The 20571-nt window shown below is 40.5% G+C and overlaps 1 protein-coding gene across 5 annotated transcripts in view; it reads left to right on the forward strand.

Moving 5' to 3' along the window:
- The window catches only part of LRRC1 (leucine rich repeat containing 1), a 100281-nt gene extending 80701 nt beyond the window's left edge, over nt 1-19580 (forward strand). For 2 of the 5 annotated variants that reach the window (XM_042016814.1, XM_042016815.1), the window contains exons 14-19: nt 404-607; nt 2721-2957; nt 3538-3627; nt 4302-4379; nt 6125-6220; nt 18934-19580. In XM_042016814.1, coding sequence (XP_041872748.1) covers nt 404-607; nt 2721-2957; nt 3538-3627; nt 4302-4379; nt 6125-6220; nt 18934-19086 — 858 coding nt within the window. In that variant the 3' untranslated portion in view covers nt 19087-19580. Of the gene's footprint in view, nt 1-403; nt 608-2720; nt 2958-3537; nt 3628-4301; nt 4380-6124; nt 6221-8073; nt 8210-13064; nt 13128-18933 lie in introns of those variants that run through there. The other 3 variants (XM_042016818.1, XM_042016817.1, XM_042016816.1) reach the window with 3 other exon arrangements.
- The last annotated feature ends 991 nt before the right edge of the window (nt 19581-20571 follow it).

Genomic DNA, 20571 nt, shown 5'->3' on the forward strand with positions numbered 1-20571 from the left:
GACTTAATAGTTTTTTAAACTCAGGTTGTGAGATGAGATGGTCACTAAAGGTCTAAGTGCTCTTGTTTGTTTTCTTAATAGTACACTTTATTGAAGACTGTTGTTGATCATTAATTCTTCTTTATGATGCTGAAGGTAGGCTCGGTCCCATGCTCTTAAAAATCCTTAAAGGCTTCCACTATTTTCAGCAGCCTTTGCTTGCTCTTTGTATCACCAGTAATGCCCATTAACTGGCAAAGTCTCTCTCTGGGACTGAAGGTACCTCTAAAGGTAAAAAAGGGAAACAGTATTTGCAAGAATATAAAATAACTTGCCAGGGAGTTTCTGCACTTACATACTTCAATTGCTTTCTTAAAATCTATTAATTGCCTTTTTTTTTTTTTTATGTCCTCTTCCCCCTCAGGACTCTATTAAGTGGCTTCCCAAGTCTCCTAAACTGTACAGTGGCCATAACTGGAGCTCCCAGGGCTCTCGCTGGGCCTCGTTGAAGGGAAAGGAAGGTTTTCATGGTGGTAACCTGCACAAATTCAGCTCTGCTAATGGAAAATGGAGAGAAGGAAGGATTAGTCCTGAGCAAGAAGCAGAGGAACTCGAGGATCCTGATGATGTAAGTAGTCTTGAAATTGGGGGAGACAATGTGTATCTATGAAGAGGCTATGGCTGCTCACAGTGCTATGGAGCAGAGCACTTCGGGTCTGTGCATTGCTTGTACTCTCATGTCCTTGCTTGTGCAGATGGTGCAGAGTTCAATGTTTTATTCCTTTACTTTGCTTGCAATTAATCCATCCAACCCTCAAGAGTACAGTTCAACTTGCAGGTTAAGATGAGTAACCTGAGCAACGCTGAGACACGTTTTTTACTTTACTCCTACTTAGATCTGTGGTTAGCAGCCTCCCTCCATCTCTTTCAGGTGAGTAGGTTGTTGGCAGTACTTGGGGCTCAGCGTCTCCCTGGGCCTGGATGGTAGAAAGGAGAGGTTGCAGTGCTACTCTGGTGCACGTTTTGGGTGGTGCCCTTCCAGGATGCTGATGTCTGTGAGCCCCTGCCTGCTGTAGTTTCTCCAGCCTGTGCCTGGCAGGTGTCTGTCACCTATGCAGCAGCCTGGCTGTCCTCCTGGTCCTAGCCTCGGAAAGGAGGTTGTGATTGCACTCTTGCAGCCTTTCCCTCTCAGGGCATTGCTCACCATCCTTCCTGATGTTTGCTGGGAGATGAGGGAGGAACTGGGGCTCCTGCTCCTCTTCCTCTCTTTCCTTCCTAGCCCCTGTGAGGGCTCCTGGTGTGCCCCCTCTTCCAGCCCACAGTCCTGGCTCTTGCTCGTGGGCTTCCTCCCTGGCACCCACAGCACTGAGCCATCTCCAGGTTGGTTAGCCTGGCACTGTAAAGAGGAATCTCTCTCAAGAGAAGAAAGGTAATGAATGTTTTATGTGAGTTAAAGCTAAGCAAATTTTTTTTTAAGTGAAAATAGGAAGCAATCATGCCTTGTATGCTTTCCCTGGGGTTGGCAATGCTTCTTTCCATCCCAGCCAAAAAGAGATTGTGGGAAAGCACCAATATAGATGAAAAATAAAGTGTCCATTGGGGTTCTGCACAGCTGTTCAAGGTAATGCCACTGCTTTTTATTTCTGGTATTAAACTTCCCAGCTTAGAAAAACACATATGGGGCTTATTTTCAGAGGTGTTGGTGTGTGTTTGCTGCATCATTTTACTGCCAAGAGAAGATAGAAGGATTTGGGCAATATGAAGATCTGATTTGACCTTAACCCATCAGATTAGGGAGCAAAAATCAGCTAAATATAAATAAAGCATTCATAAAATGTGAACAGAATTTGAGCATCGTGTCTGAATTTTGTTTAACCCTTCGCCAGGAATAGCTGAAAAACATCACTACATTTTGCGAACTTGTCTGAAGCTTTAATTGTTTAGTGAATGTATTTGAATTGTGTATTTCTCTTTTCAAGCCCTTGTGGTTTATCTAAGCATAGGGTGACATTGTGAGCTCCTCCCTGCATCTCAGAGTAGGTTCATCCTAGAGCCAGGCTTCAAAGTAGGCTTTAGTATGCATCACCTTTGAGGTTCCATTTCCAGAGGACTCCTAAATCACTTAGGTTTGCAGGTCTCCACTCACTGCCATTTGCAACTAAAGTCAATCCAACGACTAAAAAAAAGTCTTAGATGTGTAGATGCAAGGCAGGGGTTTGCCTTCCCTCTCACACCTATGCTCCCAAAAATGGAATGTGAGCTTTGAGGAACTATGAGAAATGTTTTATTTTCTGTATGGAAATATCTTTCCTTTGCCTTGTGCGTGTGGTTCCTTCCCCTGGAACAGTGGATTCATGCTACGGGGCTGCCAGAGGCTGCCCAAAATAGTCTTGTTCTCATGCTCTGTCATTTTCACAGGGCATTGTAGGATTTATGCACATATGGATCTATGTGTGTTACGTGTGCTTGTGCATGCCAGGGAGAGGCTATACAAATCCCAGTCCTCTCCCTGTTCTCACAGTTTCAACCCCAGTCTCGAGGGCAAAACATGCCCAGAGAAATAATGCTAAAAGAAATCCTTGTATGTTTGCTGTAAAGTTCCAGTTTTGTATTCAGTGAAACAAATTCTATCGTACAGCAATGTGAGAGTGAGGAAGAAATTCATGTTAGCCTGGGTAAGGTCTGTGTTTCAGATTCTCCTTGCTGTTGCTATGTTTACCTTTTTTATCTTTAACCCTCAGGAACCTATTTCCAAGTTTTCGGGCAGCCTTTTTGATAGCAATGATAGCATGCGAGATCAAAGAAATACCAGAAAAACACTTCAGGAAAAGCACAAGTTGGCAATGAAAGGGAAGACTCTTCCAGGATCCAGCACTAAGGTGCAGCCACCTGTCTCAGCAGCAGGCAGCTTCCCCAGCGAGAGCAGCCGCATCCTGGACGAGCTGCAGGTGCTGGATGTGCCGCAGCCCCCGCTGAAGGTTTGGAACTGCTGCATGGGCTGTGCTTGCTGCTGGGGGGCTCTGCATGTCTGTGGGGCAGGCCCTGTGTCTGTGGGGGAAGCCCTCTTGTGTGAGGCAGTTTATAAAAGATGCAAAGAAGTGGACACATTGCATGGCAGATGGCGTGAGGTTTACCTTAAAGAGAGTAGGCTGAGGGTTGTCCTTGCTCCCCATGGCTTATATGGAAAAAGAATTTCCCATTAAAAAACCCCAACAAAGCCCACTTTTCTTGTAGCCGTGCATCTCACTTTATATATCCAGCTTTGGTATTGTGAGGTCAAGTCGAAGGTACATGCAGGTGGGCACTGAGCTGAGTCTTTGTTCAGTCCATGGTTTCAAAGCAGTGGTGACAAGTCTTGCATGTGCCAGTAGGGCAGCACCATTTTTCTACTGAAGAAAAATACCCATTGAAGGGGTAGCACCATTTTACTCTGGGCTGGGCTCTCCAGGGGCATGTCTGCTGGTGTTCAGTGTGGGAGCTAGATTTTCAATGCTCGTGTAACTGATAGGCAAGGTTTTTGATTAATCAGGCCACTTATCCATTATAATTCTTTTCCAGGTAACCATTACTGTGTGCAGTCCAATGGGGAGTCTTGGTATTAGCATTGCTGGTGGAAAGGGCTCATCTTCATGTAAAGACAGTGATGAGGTGCATTTCATTATCCAAAATTTATCTAGTGGTCATTAGGAATAGACTGATGAGTAGTTCCTTGAGTTATTTTGGTTTTTTGTTTTCTTTCTGAGCTTGTCCTTCATGTAACATTACTGTTTTTGTGATAAAGCTAACAAGGGTAAACATAGCTTATTTCCCAGAGTAGGATCTGGCATTAGATCTTGTTGGGGAAGCTCCAGAAGGGATGATTTGGGAGAGAAACACAAATGTAAACCAGTGATTTTGCAAAGGCAACCTGATGGCTGAAACACCGCTGTCTAATTTTAATTTTCTACCTCAATTTGGGGTCACTCCCTTGGCAATCCACATGCCTCTTCATCTCATTTGCTCATTCCCAGGAGCTAACTTGATTTGAGAGAAATATTTCACACATCTTCTCACTGATTTATCATTTAAATAAAGCTTTGTTTTCAAGTCTGTTCCCCATGGCACAGTGTAAACAATTACTGACTTTTGTTCATTGTTGTATATGTCAGCCATGGAGGCTTCTTTTTTTTTTGTCTTGCTAATGTGCTAAGGCATTTAGTTTTTAATTTTATAGAGGCAACAGAACAGTAAGTCTTGAAAATTAATTACTTCCCATTTGCTTTTTACTTCTAAGAACAGTGGGAGAAACTGTCATGTCTGAAAACTATGTTTTGTGTTACCAGGGGATCCTGATTGCACGGCTGCCAAAAGATGGTCCATCAGACTTGGCTGGGGTACAAGCAGGAGACAGAGTGGCTGAGGTAGATGAGTTGTTTGTCACTGTGGAGCGTGTTCTCTTGTTGTTGTCTTTAAGTCAAATCACTTAGAGTTGGGGAATTTGAGATCCAGATCTAGGCTTGCCTTAGCTTTTTAGATACTTGCCATTATGAAGAAATGATAATAACATTAAATTGTTGTATTCCTTCTTGTTATGTTCTGGTTGTCAGATCTTTATGTTCAAAGTGCTTAACAAAATATTATTCACTTAAATGAATGATTTACAAAGGAAAATAATGGTCTTAGTAAGCAGTTATGTAAGCATAAATGCAGTTGTACTTGATCCAAGAAGCTTTCTTGTGACATGGTATTAGATTTACTAGATGAGTTCATTGCAGTTGTAACAAAGAAATATAAACTAGATGAGCTTGTTTCCTCAAGGTAATTTTTGGTGGGAAGAGAACAGCTCAAAATAACTCTCCTGATGGAGGCTTAAAGTGCCAAGTGCCAAGGGAGACATGTGCCTCTCGGGCTGCTCCACCTCAAGTCTCATCTTTCCTAGCAGAAGCCACATTCTTGAGCTTCAGTGTTTCCCAAGAACAGTGGGAAAAAAGTGGTCACATACAGTTTCGTAATATATACTTTTGATGTACTGTTTGGTTTCTACCTGCTGAGAATGGTGGAGTAGGAAGAGAGCCTCTACAAAATTACTTCGAGGTGAAACTGGTCCATATTTTTTTCAGCTCTTGTTCTCTTAAACTGTCATTTATACTTGCTTATATTAATAGTTTTTACTTCAGCGTGCTCCATGTTGAATTAAGGTGGAGAGAGCAAGCAATATTACATGTCTGTTAAATTGTCAGGAATAGTGATACAACCTGTATCAGCCAAAGATTATCTAATGATAAATTGATCTACTGCTTTTGTAAAACTGTGCTATGGACTTATTAATAGAGGATGGTGTTCCATAATAGATAAATATTGTGCTAGTTTAACAGTTCTTGAAAGGTTAATTATAGATAAAAGTCTGTATAATTTTACATTTTTTCTTTTATGAAAGGTATTTTAACGAATGTGAGAGACTGTAAATAATTCTCTATGTATTTCACCTTATCAGATCACTGGGGAGAAAATCCCAGGATTTTTAGTTGCTGTACCTTTACCTTCCGAGCAGAATTTCTGGTCAAGTTAGTATCTTAAAAATCAACCCCATTGCTCAGGTTCCTCCATGAGGCTATAATTAAATTATTTTGGGGGCTATTTGGAATATACTAGCTGTTAATGTCTGTTCACTTAATCAATAGTGAAACAAGTGAAAAATAGAAGACATTTCTGTTCCATGCTGTTCTGCCCTGCTGTTATTGTACAAATAGTTAGGATTTCTCCATCTCCCACAAGATGGCAGAATCATTCATCTGTTTAAAGAATATAGGAAACAACTCTCTGCTTTTTGTGTGTGTGTGTGATGAGAAGGGTTTAATGCAATCAGGTGTGCTATAGAAATACTGTTTTGACCATGGGACTATTCTGTGTACAAATAACAAGCATTTTTCTCTTGACACTATGTGTTACAACTTCTTATTCTTGAACTGGTAATTCCAACAGTTCAAATATAAAATTCACCAAAAATAGGAAACAGCAAGAATTGCAATTTTATTTGCTTTTGTTGTATCGCCACATGTAACAACAGGGCCAGGTGTTTGTATACTAACTTGAGAGGGAGGGAGGGAACTGCTCTTCTTAAACAGCATTCAGAATAAAAATATATTTCTGGTGTTTTCTTTTAAAGGCAACCTTTGTTTCAGAACCTGCTGCCCTTGATGCTGGTCCCACTGAAGCTTCCCCCAAGGGCAGCCCCTTCCCGACAGTCAACCATGTCATAACAGTAAGTAGGATGGCCCAGTGAATAACAAATCACTCTTACCTAAGAAATTTGTGTTGTCTGTCATTAATGCTAGTAAACAACTGGCACAGAACTCGACACATATCAGAGATCAGTGACCCTACCAAACATTTACTTGGCTGTCATTGCAGCTGGGACATGGCTTCTGGAGGAGCTCAGCTCCTGGGTGAGCACCTGTGTAGCAGAGCAGGGCTTTTGAAGCACTGTGGTTTGGGGACTTTAGGGTGGTGTCCATTCCCTCCAGTTTAAGTCATTATTCTGTTGTCTGACCTCTGTCTTCTAGCTAATGGAAGGAGCAGCATTTCCAGGGTCCCTCTTTTAGGAGGGAGAGGGTGAACTGCTGCCTGGAAATGACCATTTTCATCTTTTGACTGGAGGGGGGAACTTGTGTCACAGGCCTTTAAGACATGCCTGTATTTTAGGTGACTGGTAAGAGTAAGCCTACTGCATATGTCACAGAAGGAAACAGCTGAGTCTTCAGGGTGGCTTTTAGAAATTCACTTTTTTGAACTTCTCTAGCAAGTTCAACTCTATGAAGTTCAATTACCCTAATCTTGGTCATCTATGTGCACACCTGAACGATGGCTTTACTAGGAAGATACAATAAGATCAAGGTATCTGAATAATTAAGGTCAAAAAGCATCTTACTTGTATGGAGCTTGAAGTACCACGAAGCAACAACTGTTTCTCCTACAGCAAATGCCAGAGGAATGCTTGCTTTGATTCCTCTTCTTTCAGCCTTTTTTTTTTAATCTTTCTCCATGAATACCATTCACAACCCACCTAATGGCAAAAAATGAAAGTATGTAATTATATAAAAGACTATAATGAAAGACCATATCCGTTTTTATTAACCATTTAGATAACTAATGTGATTTGTTAGTTGACTGAAAAAGTGAGCAAATAGATCATGCAACTGTTTTTCTCTAGTTTCCTCTGTTAATCACTGTTTGAGAAGTGCTGAGCTACAGATTTTGTGCATGAGATAGACTGAGAAAGGTTTTCTCTTCTATTAGTTGCTTAAAGAAACTTATTTTGAGGCCTCTGGCCTCCAACATAATTTTGTGAAACATTTAGACCAGCTTTATTTTCCAGCTGAAAACACTTTGATCAATTTGGGGTTTTTTTGTCCAGCTTTACCTGGTAACTGTTTCTCACAGTCTATCAGCATTGCAGGAAGCATGAGGCTTCCTGTTAGTGGAACCGCTGTTGAAAGGGTTTATTCTTACATTGGTGGTGGCCTGGATCTGTTGCAGTAGAATCTGACTTTCAGTATTTTCATCCAAAAAGAGGAAATTACTGCATTTTTATTTTGTATGCCTCCCTTTAAAGTTCTTCAGCTGTAGGGGGTGGGGAGGAGGCAGATTAGACTGAGCTGCTTAACTTAGAGCAGAGTACTCAGAGGGAGTCAACTGGCTGAATATGTTCCCAATGTCAAAAGTACCTGATGTGCAAGTTCTTTTGTGAAGAAACATTTGTGTTTCTGGCTTTTTTTTTTTTTTTTTTGAAATAAGAATCTTCCTGCTGTAGCAAATTATGTGTGTTACTGCCTGTAACCTGGAGCAGCATTCATCAATTTTAGGGATTATGGGCTCATGGGGAGTATCCTGCTGACTTGGGAGTGCTCAGTTTCTCATCTGTTCTCACTTTGAAGTCCCTCTTATTCCTCAGTAACTGAAAGAAATCTTATTATCTGAAAAACGTTTAGAGCCTGGCTTCTCATGGAGGACTTGCTTTGCATGTTCAGATAAGCAGGTGGCAGTAGGACCTTAATGCAGAATCTTCTTCTGTGCTAGGAATATAGGAAGGTTCATTTCCTTTGTGTTTCTGATCAGGTTTCAATAGAAGATGGATGTCTACACATCAAGGGAGGGAAGGATTGAAGCATAATGGCAGAAAAACCAGAGACTCCTATTAATATTCTGCAAAAACCGAGTATGTGCCAGATGGTGTCATCTTTCTTCTCCCTCTCCTCCATGTCATCATCCTGCCTTCCAGCAGATACTGTCTTCATCTGTTTATTTTTATTGACTTTTAATAAACATCCTCTTTGCATATGCTCTCTGTGATAATATTTGTCTCATTCTTGCTAGGCACAGCCCACCCCATCTCTGAGCCTGCTGCTCTGGCATTGCAACAGGCGCTGCTGCTGCCAGCTTCAGGTTTGCTCTCTGTTTTCCACAGACTTGGTTGCTCTAACTGCTTCTAAAAGGCTCATTTAATTGTTAACTCATCCAGTCAAACTCAATTTCAAACCCTTTGTGCCAGCTTTAAGATTTCATGACAGTGTGAATGACCAGTAATTAATTGGACAAATGAAATGTTCTTTCACAGTGAGTCATTGTTTTGCAAAGGAAAACTGAGAATCTTCCTTGGTTTTAATTATGATTATTTTGCTGACATGTAGATAGAGGCCTCAGAACTTTAATTACTATTAGATAATTTTTACATACAGTATTTTATAGACTTGCCTCAGGCTAATCACAGCTCAAAAATACGAGAACATTTTTTTACTTTGGTTAATATGTATATATCTAAATAGAAATACTTGAACTGAATATAAATCAAAAAAATCAGGGATATAAACACATACCCATGCTGACTTTAACAGAAGGAACTTTAACTTGGATTCTGGAGTCTTCCTTTCCAGTTCTGTTATTGTTTCCTATTCATCATCTCAAACATAGAGCCAACTCTTCACAATCTTTCTCCATCATAAATATTTTCATTCAAGTTTTGACTGAAATTCCCAGTGGATTTTGTCTGACTGAATGGAGAGCGTTGACAGGTTTCAGCATCTTCTGTCATTTCATAACATGCATCATCATGCTATCTTCTTTGACTCATTTTTGGGGTTGTCAACATATAAGGATATTAGATGCTTCATCATTAATATCAAGTCTTCAAGATATTTTAATCACTTAAATTGTTATCATATTATTTGATTTAATTTTATGCCTTTGCCCTGGGAATTTCCTCAATTGTATTTTTTCATAGTTCACCAGGGGTACAAGTGTCACTCATATTGGGATTTTCAAGGATGGTTAAAGTAAGAGTTATCAATTAAAAGTGATTGTGTGAATAAATAAATATAGGTGAATCTTACAATATTGGAAAAATCTGAAGAACTTCTTCAGGCTAAAAAAGCCAAATTTTTTGGCTGCTCTGTTAGAAATGCAGAGATAGCAAGCATTCCTAAATCTGCCGAGAAAACAGCTGAGTGTACTAGAACCTGTAACATGTATCAAAATGAAATCCTCTTGTGCCTGCACAAAGTGCATAAGCAGATACACCATCTCCCACAGTATGCAGCTGATGGATTTCTGCCTTTTTCTCATATTTTTCATTTGCAAGTTGTGAGAAATCTTACATGGATGAGAATCCCAGCAGATCTACCTTCTTCATTTCCAGCTGATAGACTTTTCAGGAAAAAACCTTGATGCACTTACATTAGTTAAAAATCTAGTTATCAAACCCTTTCTTTATTCATCTGAGTGTGTTAGTTCTAAACATATCAGAAAATTGAAATCACACAACATAAAATAAAACTTTTTTCTTGTTTCTTTAGTCATTGTCTTACTTTGTTCAATTTTAAAAGCAAAGCCAGTGGAGTTCTCAGGTCAGAGAAGCAGTGTAAAAGGAGACAACTACAGTGAGATTCAGAATGTCCCTATCATGAACAAAGCCAGGTTTCTTCTGAAGCTTGTTTCAAACAGTGAAGACCTTGCTCACATCACATACAGTGTTTGACTGACCCGTAGCACCGTAAGTTCTACTACTTCAAGTTTCTTATGAGGAACTGCTTTATCCCTTCTCCAAAACATTTTCATAACTCTTTTAATCTTGTCAGGTAAGGGTCTTGATGTTTTTATGTTATTTTTTTTTCTATTCTGATAAGCTAAGTTAGTTCTAGAAGTCAGGAATCTAACTCTCCACTGCCTTGCACCTGGTGCAGGTTTACATACGTTTGCAAAGAAGCCTGTGAGCCCTGCTGGTTTAGCTAACCTTAGTCATCTTGTGAGCTCCAGTGGAGTGTAAGCACCCATGTGCCGTGTGATCACCTCCTCCATTTCATCTCCTAGTTTGCTTCTGCTTTTATCTAAGCAACTGAGTATTTCTGAGTCACGATGAAAGATAGAAGATAAAAGGTGTGTGTTGTAGATACGGTGTTTGCCTCCATAGTGTAGTGGTTGGGGAACTTATTTTGTGAATTTGAAATTAAGTTCCTGCTCCCAACAAATGCTTCTGTTTGCACAGTGTATCTTTTTCCTCTCTTTCTTTTAAATAGTTTTCTCACAGCACTCAGTCAAAACTGACTCATGTCAAACTTTAAGTTCTTGGATTTTGCAAAGCTTGTAATTAACAGTGCTAAATAGGAAAAACCTTTTAAAAAGACAGGACATTAATTTATCTTTTCAAGTTACCATATTAAAATACCTCCAAGTTACAGGAAATCTACAAAGCGAGCTCATCATATGGTAGACAATATAAGCACTGCCAACAATATAAGCAAAAACATATGAAAGACAAATAGACTCAAGCAAAGCACCTGGAACTGTGCTGTAGGACAGCATATTATTTGAGAATAAAAGAGGATAAGTATTGAAAGAATTACACAAATGATAAGCAATGTCTCCCCTTGTAAAAGGCATCCTCATGGACTCTGCGGGAGTACTGCAGGGGAAGAGACTGTACTGAGTTCCTGCAGGCTTTCAGATACAGCCACTGCCTTTCACAGGGGTGATGAGTTTTCCTCAAAAAATCAAAGGGTTGGTAGCTTGGACCATGGGTAGCACTGCTTATGGGGGCAATGCCTTTTAAGTCTCCCGATGTGGTCAGAGCAATGCATTTTCTTCAACGTTTTCATACAATCAGGCAATAAATGATTACACAGAAAGCACTTATATGAAAATCTGTAAATCAGGTTCCAGGGTCAGGAAGTCACTTTCCAGTGGTACATTAGTAGATGAAAGAAATAGAGCAAGGACAATTTTTCATACACAATTTCGATCATATAAAAGCCTTTTGTGCCTGACAGCATTGCAGATATGGCACAATGGGGATTGATCTCCCATTTTTGTGCTGAGTTTGACAGAGCTCCACCTTTCTTGCCTTGTGCATTGCCCTTGGGAGGCACTTGGCAGAGAAGCAAGAACAGAAAGGAGCTTTGCTCTAAATGTGACATGACCAAATGTTGTATATACTACATGCTGGAAGACAGATGAAACACGCAAGATGTTCTCTTGCTACTCCAAGTAGAGAAAATACCCAGTTTTAAAACTGAGCTGTTAAATATATCAACATCTAGAAAATTCCCGCAGAGGAAATTTTCATAGAATCATAGAGTGGTTTGGGTTGGAAGGGACCTTTAAAGATCAGCTTATACCCTGCTTGTAAGTGAGCCGGGACATCTTCCACTAGAACAGGTTGCTCAGAGCCCTGTCCAACCTGTCCTTGGATATTTCCAGGAATGAGGCATCCACATCTCTCTGAGCAACCTGTTCCAGTGTTTTCCAGTGTTGTCTGGTTCATTGACTTCCAGGAAATCATGCTGAGCTGAGTTAGATTTTGGAGTGAATCACTCTGCACAGTGCGAGAATAGCAACAGGGAAGAGGGATGGGCTGGTGGGGTAGCCCCTGCTCAGGGCTCTCTCCAGGCTGCTGCACACAAAACTGAGGCAGCACTTCCAAAAGCATGGTGCCAAAGCTCCTCTGTCAGTGCTTGAGGGTAGTGTGGCTGCTCCAAGTGCAAGGATGAACTGAATTATGTGCTGCCCTCTCCCAACCCCAAGCAACAAAAGGTGTTGTTGTGAGCCAGTTGCTCCCAGAGTGCAGCAGCACAGGTCACACAGCTCTCCTTGTGCAGAGCTCTTCTGTAGCCAAGAGTAACGAGGTGCTTCATCCACGCCTCACCAAAAATTTATCTTCCCCAGAGTGCAGGAGAGGTTTATACCTCTCTCTTCATCCAACTTCACCATTTCTGGAGTTTGGCCAGAGGTCAAACACAGCAGAAAAATAGCATTGTAAAGTGCCAGGGAAAGGGATGCAGCCAGGGATTTCCATGGCCAGGAGAGTTGAGGGCGCACCATAAAACACATGCTGGGTAAAATGTTCCTGATATGCTATGGAAAGGGAGCAGTGTTGAATGCTCAGACGGGGTTTCCAGATGCATGTGCTTCCATACACACAGCTGTGCATCAGCCAGATCCTGGCGCACGCCCCTCGCCCCTGCCCCAGCTGCGCCCTGGCTGCTGTGCCTGCTCCTGCCTGGCCTTGGGATTGCTTGTGAGTAATGAACTCACAAGGAACCAATTAGATCTCTTTATCTCTCTTTGACTTGTATTTCCTTGTTTCCTTTTGGGGAGAAGGTTGCTTTTATCTGTTGTCTCTGACATCACTGCAGTTAAGGACACCATCAGATGCCGGTTTGTTCTGAACCGTGCAGCAGAAGATCTGCCCCTTCTCTGCTGTTCTGTTGGATGCATTTTTGCATCCTCTTTTAAAAACTTTTATTTAAAAATCCAGCTGTGTAATATTTTTTAGGCATGAGTAAATGCCCTTCTTTACTAAATTCAATTTAGACAGTTTCTTCTGTGAATACAGTCATTATCAAATGTGACCTTTTGCATCTAGCAAAGGCATGTTTTCATTCTTTAGTGAGAAGTCTAAATTTCCTGTTTAGGTCTAAAAAATTACTTCCATGCCCAGTGATGATAAAATAGGTAAGACTAAGTATGAAATCATAACATTATTCATGGGGTTTATGTAAACCCTTGCACATGCTCTCAACTGTGTTGATAATTTTATTTTCTCCTGTTTTCCCCAGTTAAAGGGTACCATCCTTAGCACTGGAGTCAGTGAAGATCAGCTGTGAAGGCAAATTTTAAAAATATGCACTGTTTAGATACATGGAGCTGAGCAGGCAGGCATCCCTATTACAGGTATTTTCTAGCTGGGGAATATTTTCTTTAGAAAGTTACCTGTTTGAACTAGAGTTAAAAGTATGTCTGGTTTTCTTCTTAAAAAGGGTGAATCCAAATTCTTTTTTCCTGCCCTTATTCCATCAAACTTTGGCCTCTCATGTGTTGTTTCACCTTCTGATTTGTAGCCTCTGTCCCCAGCAGCTGGCCTTGCTGCCAGGTGTGATTTGCCCTGTCACTGCTGGTTATGCCTTTGATGTGAAGCTTGGGTTGCAGCTGTGACTGTTGCCTTGAGAGCTTTCCTCTCTGGCTAATACTGGAATATGGACCTGTGGACTGGGGAAGGCCAGGGGAAGGGAAAGGCTTATAAAAGAAAAAAAAAAGATGTTTGTTCTGTTCAGTTTTAGTTTTGAAAAAGTTATAAAAAGACATAATGAACTGTCCTTTATGGACTGTTCTGTAATGTTTTGGACAGACATTTTGGTTAGAAGTAGGTAAGGAAAGCATATGTGCACATCTGGAAGTTAAAAACTATTGGATGTTAACCTGTTGGCAGGACATCTCATTTATCATGTTTTAAGAAACTGCTTTCATTTGAAGCATCATAGCTACTTGTGGGTTTGTTCCCATCCTGTTTCAGTATGAAAGAATTTTTGCAGCCAAGAGTGCAGCTGAATTGCCCCAAGTTGTTTAGATGGCTTTATTTTGCATCTTTCTGCAGAGGACCCGGAGTGCACAGGCAGCTCCTGTCTGTGTTCCAGTTGAAGGACTCTGACTTTCAATGTAGGCTGTTAATCCCATTAAATGAGAGTGTCTGAAATAATTTGATTTTTAGTTATGCCTGATTCAAACAAACCAGAATTTTTTTAATGTAGAAAGTCTTAGTGGTTATGTTATAAAAAGTGACACAAACAAGGTAATGAAAGAAGTTTCCACAGTGAACCCACTGGTTTTACTACAAGACATGTCTGTTGTGAAGTTTACTTTATAGGCACTGAAAACGTAATTTCAGGGGAAAATGGAAAAATAGTAACTTGTTTCAAGTGCATGCAATGCATTTGCAATGACGCATTTTTCTGAAAAAGTATCCTATGTATTCTGCCGGTTTGAGGTTGAATAGTAGTTCCACTATTATTTAAATAATAATATTTAAAGCATGATGATGGAAAGTGAAGTAGGAAGACTTTGCAATTTCCACATAAGTATTTTAAACAAGTTTGAACACTGCTGCGTAACAACCAGTGGAGAAAACAATGGAATAATAGAAAATCTAGATAATTCTTCCTCCTAAACCATCATAATTTTTCTTTTGCAGAATTATCTACAGAGGATGGAAGTTTCACACCTTCCCACATGCCTTAGACAGGCAACTCAGGTGCCTGTACTGGAAGGGTTTTCCTCATTGCCATCCTAAATGTCTCTGCCTTGCCCTGTCTGTAATGGGCAGTGGAAATAGTTTGCTTCCTCTTTGCTGTGCCACTTTTTCACATAGGAAATCTATTCTCCTATCTTCCCTCTATCATGCTGCACCAGGAAATGTACATTCAAATACGAATAGTAAAGAAAAGCTCCAAGAACAAAGCATGTCTATTCAGTAGGGTAATGCTGAGGTCAGTGAAGATAAGCAGGGAAATATGAAAGCAAAGGTAAAATCGTCCCAGGATTCTGGGAAGAGAAGGGCTGGGTTTGAGAAAAGGATGTAACAAAATACAACGCAAATTTAGAGTTGTCGAGTTTTGTTACTTTCCTTTATTTGTGGTTTTGTTGTTGTTGTTGTTTTTTCATTTTTAAACAAAGCTGAAAGAGGAAAGGAAGCTGATAAAGCTTGTATTGTGATGTTCCTGGAGCTTGGGTGAATGTGAAGGCAGTGACAGAGTGCTGGGTTCTTAGGGGATGGTTAGGTAAAGATGGAAAGGCCACTGTGGTTAGAAATGTGATGTGTGTTTGTTACACCTATTTTCTGTTGCTTTTGGTTTATAGAGGAGATTAATTGATAACTTTTGCTGCGAGGAGAGAGAGATTAGAGGCCTGAGCCTCTTATTGAATTAGACCTTGTACAGATGCATGCTCTATTACTTAGTTGCATTTTCAATTGCATAATTGGCACAATCTGCAACAGAGTTCTTTTTTCATTGGTACCTATGATTCAGATTTGAGGAAATGAGCACTCTTCAGGGTCCTGTCAGAGAGACAGGCACGGAGGAGGATAAGTGGCCGCAGGGGAAGGAGCAGCGATGGTTTAGGGACAATAGTGATACGGGTTCACATGGGGTTTCAGAGGGAGAGTGGGCAGGGAGACATGCAGAAAGCAGAGGGACAGAGAACACAGCTGCACTTGGACCAGGACATTGATTGTTAGACTCAGCAGTACGTCTCCAAATCAGCGAGAGTCAGTGTACGTGTGAGCTTTCTCCTGCCTGGAGAGGGTACAGAGGGGCTGCTGTAGATCAGACCTGAGCCCACTCTTCTCTTGCGAGTGGAAGTTTCCAGCCTTTGCAGCACTCACGGGCTGAGACACTGTTCAGCCTCTGCTATAGAAAACTGGCTGCTCATTTAGTGCTGGTTCCTCTTTATCTGCAGCAACATGAAAGATTAGATGTAAGACTTCTCCAACACCGTGTATTTTGTGGAGTAGTTAATACAATTACCACAGAAATGTTGAAGGAGCACTTTTCATCAATTAAATTTACTTTATCATTTTTAGACCTAGTCCCATTGTAATATTTGAAAGATAGGATGAAAGCAGTCATGAAATGTTTGAAGAAAATCTTTTTTAGAGAATTAGTTTTGGCTCCTTGGAAAGTGGGGAGTAGGAACCATGCTGATAAAAGAGTGCTTAAAAAATGACATTCAAAATGGCTAAGGTCTTTTCTTCAAAAGGTCAAATAGGTACTGGTGACTCTGCATTGCTAATGAAATACATGTCAGTCATGGGGAGGTGTGCGCATGTCTATTTTTGAACAGCACAGTACACAAAGAAAGGTCTTCCCTGAGCTTGGAACTGACAGCTCAATGAAATGCAAAGCCTGGTCCTGGATATGACTGTAGGTAACTCAGGGCATAGACCTCTGCAGTAGTTCTTGAGGTGTCAGAATTTCATTATGTGACCCAGTAAACCACCTGTATGTATAGATGTGCATTTGCTGTACTGCAAAGCAGCTGGCTGCTGGCTGTTGATAAGCAGGAAGCATCTTTCAGCAAAGAACAGAACCATCCAGTGCAAGGAAAGCCTAAAGTGATGTCACGTGTGCATGACAAAAGCAAATCTTCCCAGGAGCTGTTAGCTTGGCCAGTGCTTAGGATCTGTAGAGGTTATTTAAAGCTTCCAGAAATGTGTCCTTCTTAGTTTAAGCAGAAGGAAAAGAAGAGGGGAAAAAAAAGGATATATAATTGGGTGCCCAGTACACCAGGGTATAAACTAAATTTATAGCTGGTTTTAAAATTAGTTTACTTCTGTCAGGGGTGAGTCTCAGCTCTGGACTGACACCTGCACTTTGGTGTCTACGTGTAGTGTGCCGTGAGCCGGGGGGAGTCGGAGCTAATGTCAGGGGAGCCTGGGGAGTAATTCATTTTAATTCAATGCAGAAACCTCCTGGCTGAAAGTTCAACAGCCACAAAGCATCTATATGCTTGTGTCGTTTCCTAAATCAAATAATGTACAGCAAGGAAGTAATATATAAGCAATTGAATTGTGTGGTGTCAACATTAAATGTTATTATGAATTTGAAGTAGCTGATAAATAAGAAGTACTAACTTTCCTGAAAGTTTTCATATTGCTCATAAGATGGCCACTTTATTGCACATTATCATATTACATTTTCCTTAGATATATTGACTCACCCTTATATGTTTTCATTACATGTCAAACTTTTTTTGAAATGCAGTAAAAAGAGGGTGATTTTGTGCATCAGAGTGAAATTCGTAATAATCCATTCATTGATAAAACAATTACTGATACATTATTTGACTATACATAAAGAGCCTGCCATTGTTTTTTTCTCAGTTACAGCAATTAAATTAATTTTAAAACATTACAATATAATTCTTAAAGAATAAAGTTCTTATCCAAAAAAAAAAAGAATCAAATCCATGTATGCATATTTTACTGACAAATTTAAACACTGATTTTTCTCTTAATGTTTCTTTTAAATATATTTTGTCAGTAAAGAAGCCAAAATATGCAATTTTTCAAAGATCAATAATTGATATGCTTTTTGGTTCTTAATGAGCCCTTTATTGCTTTCAGGAGGATGAATTAATGAACAATGAAGTAAAATTAATTTTTCATATTTACTTGTCTTTATTTTTAAAAATAATATTTTACTCTTTTTTTTTACGTATAGAAGGTATTTTAAAAGATTAGCTAATTAGAGGAAGAGGCAATTAATCCTAATCTCACTTTAATTATCAATGGCTTTTTGGCATAAACAAAAAATGAAAGGAAGGCTAAGGAGAATCATCCTTTACTGGATGTGATAGGAAACATAGAGACAAAGGATAAGGTACTTAATGCCTTCTTTGCCTCAGTCTTCAATAGCAAGACCAGTTGTTCTCTGGGTTCCAGTTCCCTAAGTTGTAACACAAGGATAGGGGGTAGAACGAAACCTCCATAATCCAAGGGGAAATGTTCAGCACCTGCTGCACCACTTAGACACCTACAGGTCCATGGGGCCAGATGGAATCCACGAAGGGTACTGTGAGAGCTGGTGAAGCGCTCACCGAGCCTCCTGTCACCATATATTGGCAGTTCTGGCTAACTGGGAAGGTCCCAGTTGACCCTCCACCAGGCTGGGTGGGAGTGTAGATCTGCTGGAGGGTAGGAAGGCTCTGCAGAGGCATTTGGACAGGTTGGATTGATGGTCCAAGGCAATTGTGTGAGGTTGAACAAGGCCAAGTGCTGCACTTGGGTCACAACAATCCCATGCAGAGCTACAGGCTGGGGCTAGAGAGGCTGAAAACCTGCCCAGTGGAAAAGGATCTGGGGGTGCTGGACCTCAGCTGGCTGAATATGAGCCAGTGTGTGCCCAGGTGGCCAAGAAGGCCTATGTCATCCTGGCCTGTATCTGCAGTAGTGTGGCCAGCAGGACCAGGGCAGTGATTGTCCCCCTGTACTCAGCAGTGGCGAGGCCACACCTCGAGTGTTGTGTCCAGGTCTGGGCCTGTCACTACAAAAAAGACACTGAGGGGCTGGAGTGAGTCCAGGGAAGAGCAGTGGGGCTGGTGAAAGGTCTGGAGCACAAGGGTCTGTGAGGAGCAGCTGAGGGAGCTGCGAGTGTTTAGCCTGGAGAAAAGGAGGCTCAGAGGAGACCTCATTGCTCTCTGCAACTGTCTGAAAGAAGACTGTAAAAAGGTGGGGGTCAGTCTCTTCTGCAATCCAAAAAGTGACAGGGCAAGAGGAAATGGTCTGAAGTTGTGCCAGGGTAGGTTTCTATTGAATATTAGAAAGAAAGTCTTTATAGAAAGGGGTTCAAGCATTGGAACACACTGCCCAGGGAAGTGTGAGTTACCATCCCTGGAGGTATTTAAAGGACATGTAGTTGTGGCGCTTAGGGACGTGGTTTAGTGGTGGACTTGGCAGTGCTGGGTTAGTAGTTTGACTTGATGTTTTTAAAGGTCTTTTCCAACCTAAACAATTCTATGATTCTCTATGGTGTTGCACCTCTCACATGTTTTTCTCATCACCTTTTTCCCCTGTCCCTTTAAAATACTCCCTTTAAACACTTCCCTGCTCTTGATCTGATTCTTTTCTCTGAAATCTTTCGCATCTTTCTGAAGATACCTCGGATAATCCTCACACGCCCTTCCACTTCTGATGAAGATGCAGACCAGTTGCCCCCAGACCCTGATGACTTTGAGCCCGAGGAGCCTGACAGCGCAGAAGGCCATGCCTATTCAGACTGTCTGAGGAGTGCTTTTTATCCTCCCTAATAAAGTACTTTTCTGGAAGGAGTTCATGGGTGGTTTTCTTTCCCATTGTTTGACTACATTTAATGTAGTACTTGAACCGCTATGCCTTATTTGTAGTGCAAACCATTACATGGAGGATGGATTTGAGCTGTGGGAGGAGAACCCTGTTTGTATTTCTTTGCCTTGAACTTTCCTTCGGCAAGAACTTGAGAACCTGAAATGAAATGCACTGGGTCAAGTCATGTGAATGTCACCACATGTTTCAGTAGCCACTTGTAAAGGTACCCTGCAGCACCTAAATGTAATGGAGAAAAAACCAGATGATTTTTATTTAGAAGGTACTTTACCCATTGGAAATACACTGAAAGCAATTGTATAGTTTGGTGGGATTTTTTAAATCTTGTATCCATGTTTTGTCTATACAGCTCGTCCTTCTGTGTCCCCCCAGGTTCCTATGATTTGTCCCTTTTAATGTTATTTTCTATGAGAATTAAAAAAAAAATTCCATCTTTTAATTGTGCTGGTTTTTTTACCCATTGAGAAATGTTATTTGTGTTGGAATTCTGTATCTCATTTTAATGTAATAAAGAATAGTTTCTCCAGTTATATCAGTAATGTGAATGTATATCAGATTTGAGCAGGACCTGTCAGCTGTATTTTATTAGATCCAAATGCAGGAGGCACCTTATGCAACTATGTACCTGAGAGTGAACTGAGAAGTAATTTCTTATGCTTGAGGAACTATCTGGAACTTACTTTTTTTTCTGACTTGCATATAAGCAGAACACTTTTAATTTGGCTTACTGCAGTATGCCTGTATTTCATGTATATATGTGTGTGTGTGTGTGAGGTAAGCATTTAAGAGCAAATTTTCCTGTACAACAGTTTTCAATCCTTTAATTCTCTTCACTGCTATTCAGGTTTCTAACGCATTTTAAGGTGTTTAAGAAGAATCTTTTGGGACTGTTCTTAATTTTGGGTTCCACAGTGCTGCCTTAACTCAGAGGTGGGGTCTGGCCCTGCTAGACTTGAATGCCGTGACTTCCTTTTCATGTACATAAAGTATGCATTGATGGTTTTTATGATGTTTATGATCTTTATACGGTTTATTTTCCTGTAAATGTAATATAGCACAACCCACTGACCTGGTAAATCCTCATCTTTTATTCACATTTTTGAGAAGGATTTCTCAGGTGATCACTCGTATATAACTTCAATGAATGCTGGTAGCTGCCTTTTTTAGAATTACAAAGTTCCCAGGAGGAGATGGCTGTCACAAAGACAAAAATATCTCCTACTAGCAGAAGGGATATTTTATTTTGAAAAGATAGATTTGCACTAACACTATGATAACAAGTCAATGGCATCCACTTTGGTTTTATTATCTTGTACATCTGCATTTTAATTGAAGATAGCAATAGGAATATTAAGCTAACTTAATTCATTTGCAAAATAAACATTATCGTAGAATCTGCTGTGACTTTAATATTAAAGACTGTAGAATGT

Source organism: Corvus kubaryi, unplaced genomic scaffold, assembly GCF_017639235.1.
Source record: "Corvus kubaryi isolate FWS band 111438036 unplaced genomic scaffold, C.kubaryi_AGA036_p1.0 split3-73, whole genome shotgun sequence".
Lineage (NCBI taxonomy): Eukaryota > Metazoa > Chordata > Aves > Passeriformes > Corvidae > Corvus > Corvus kubaryi.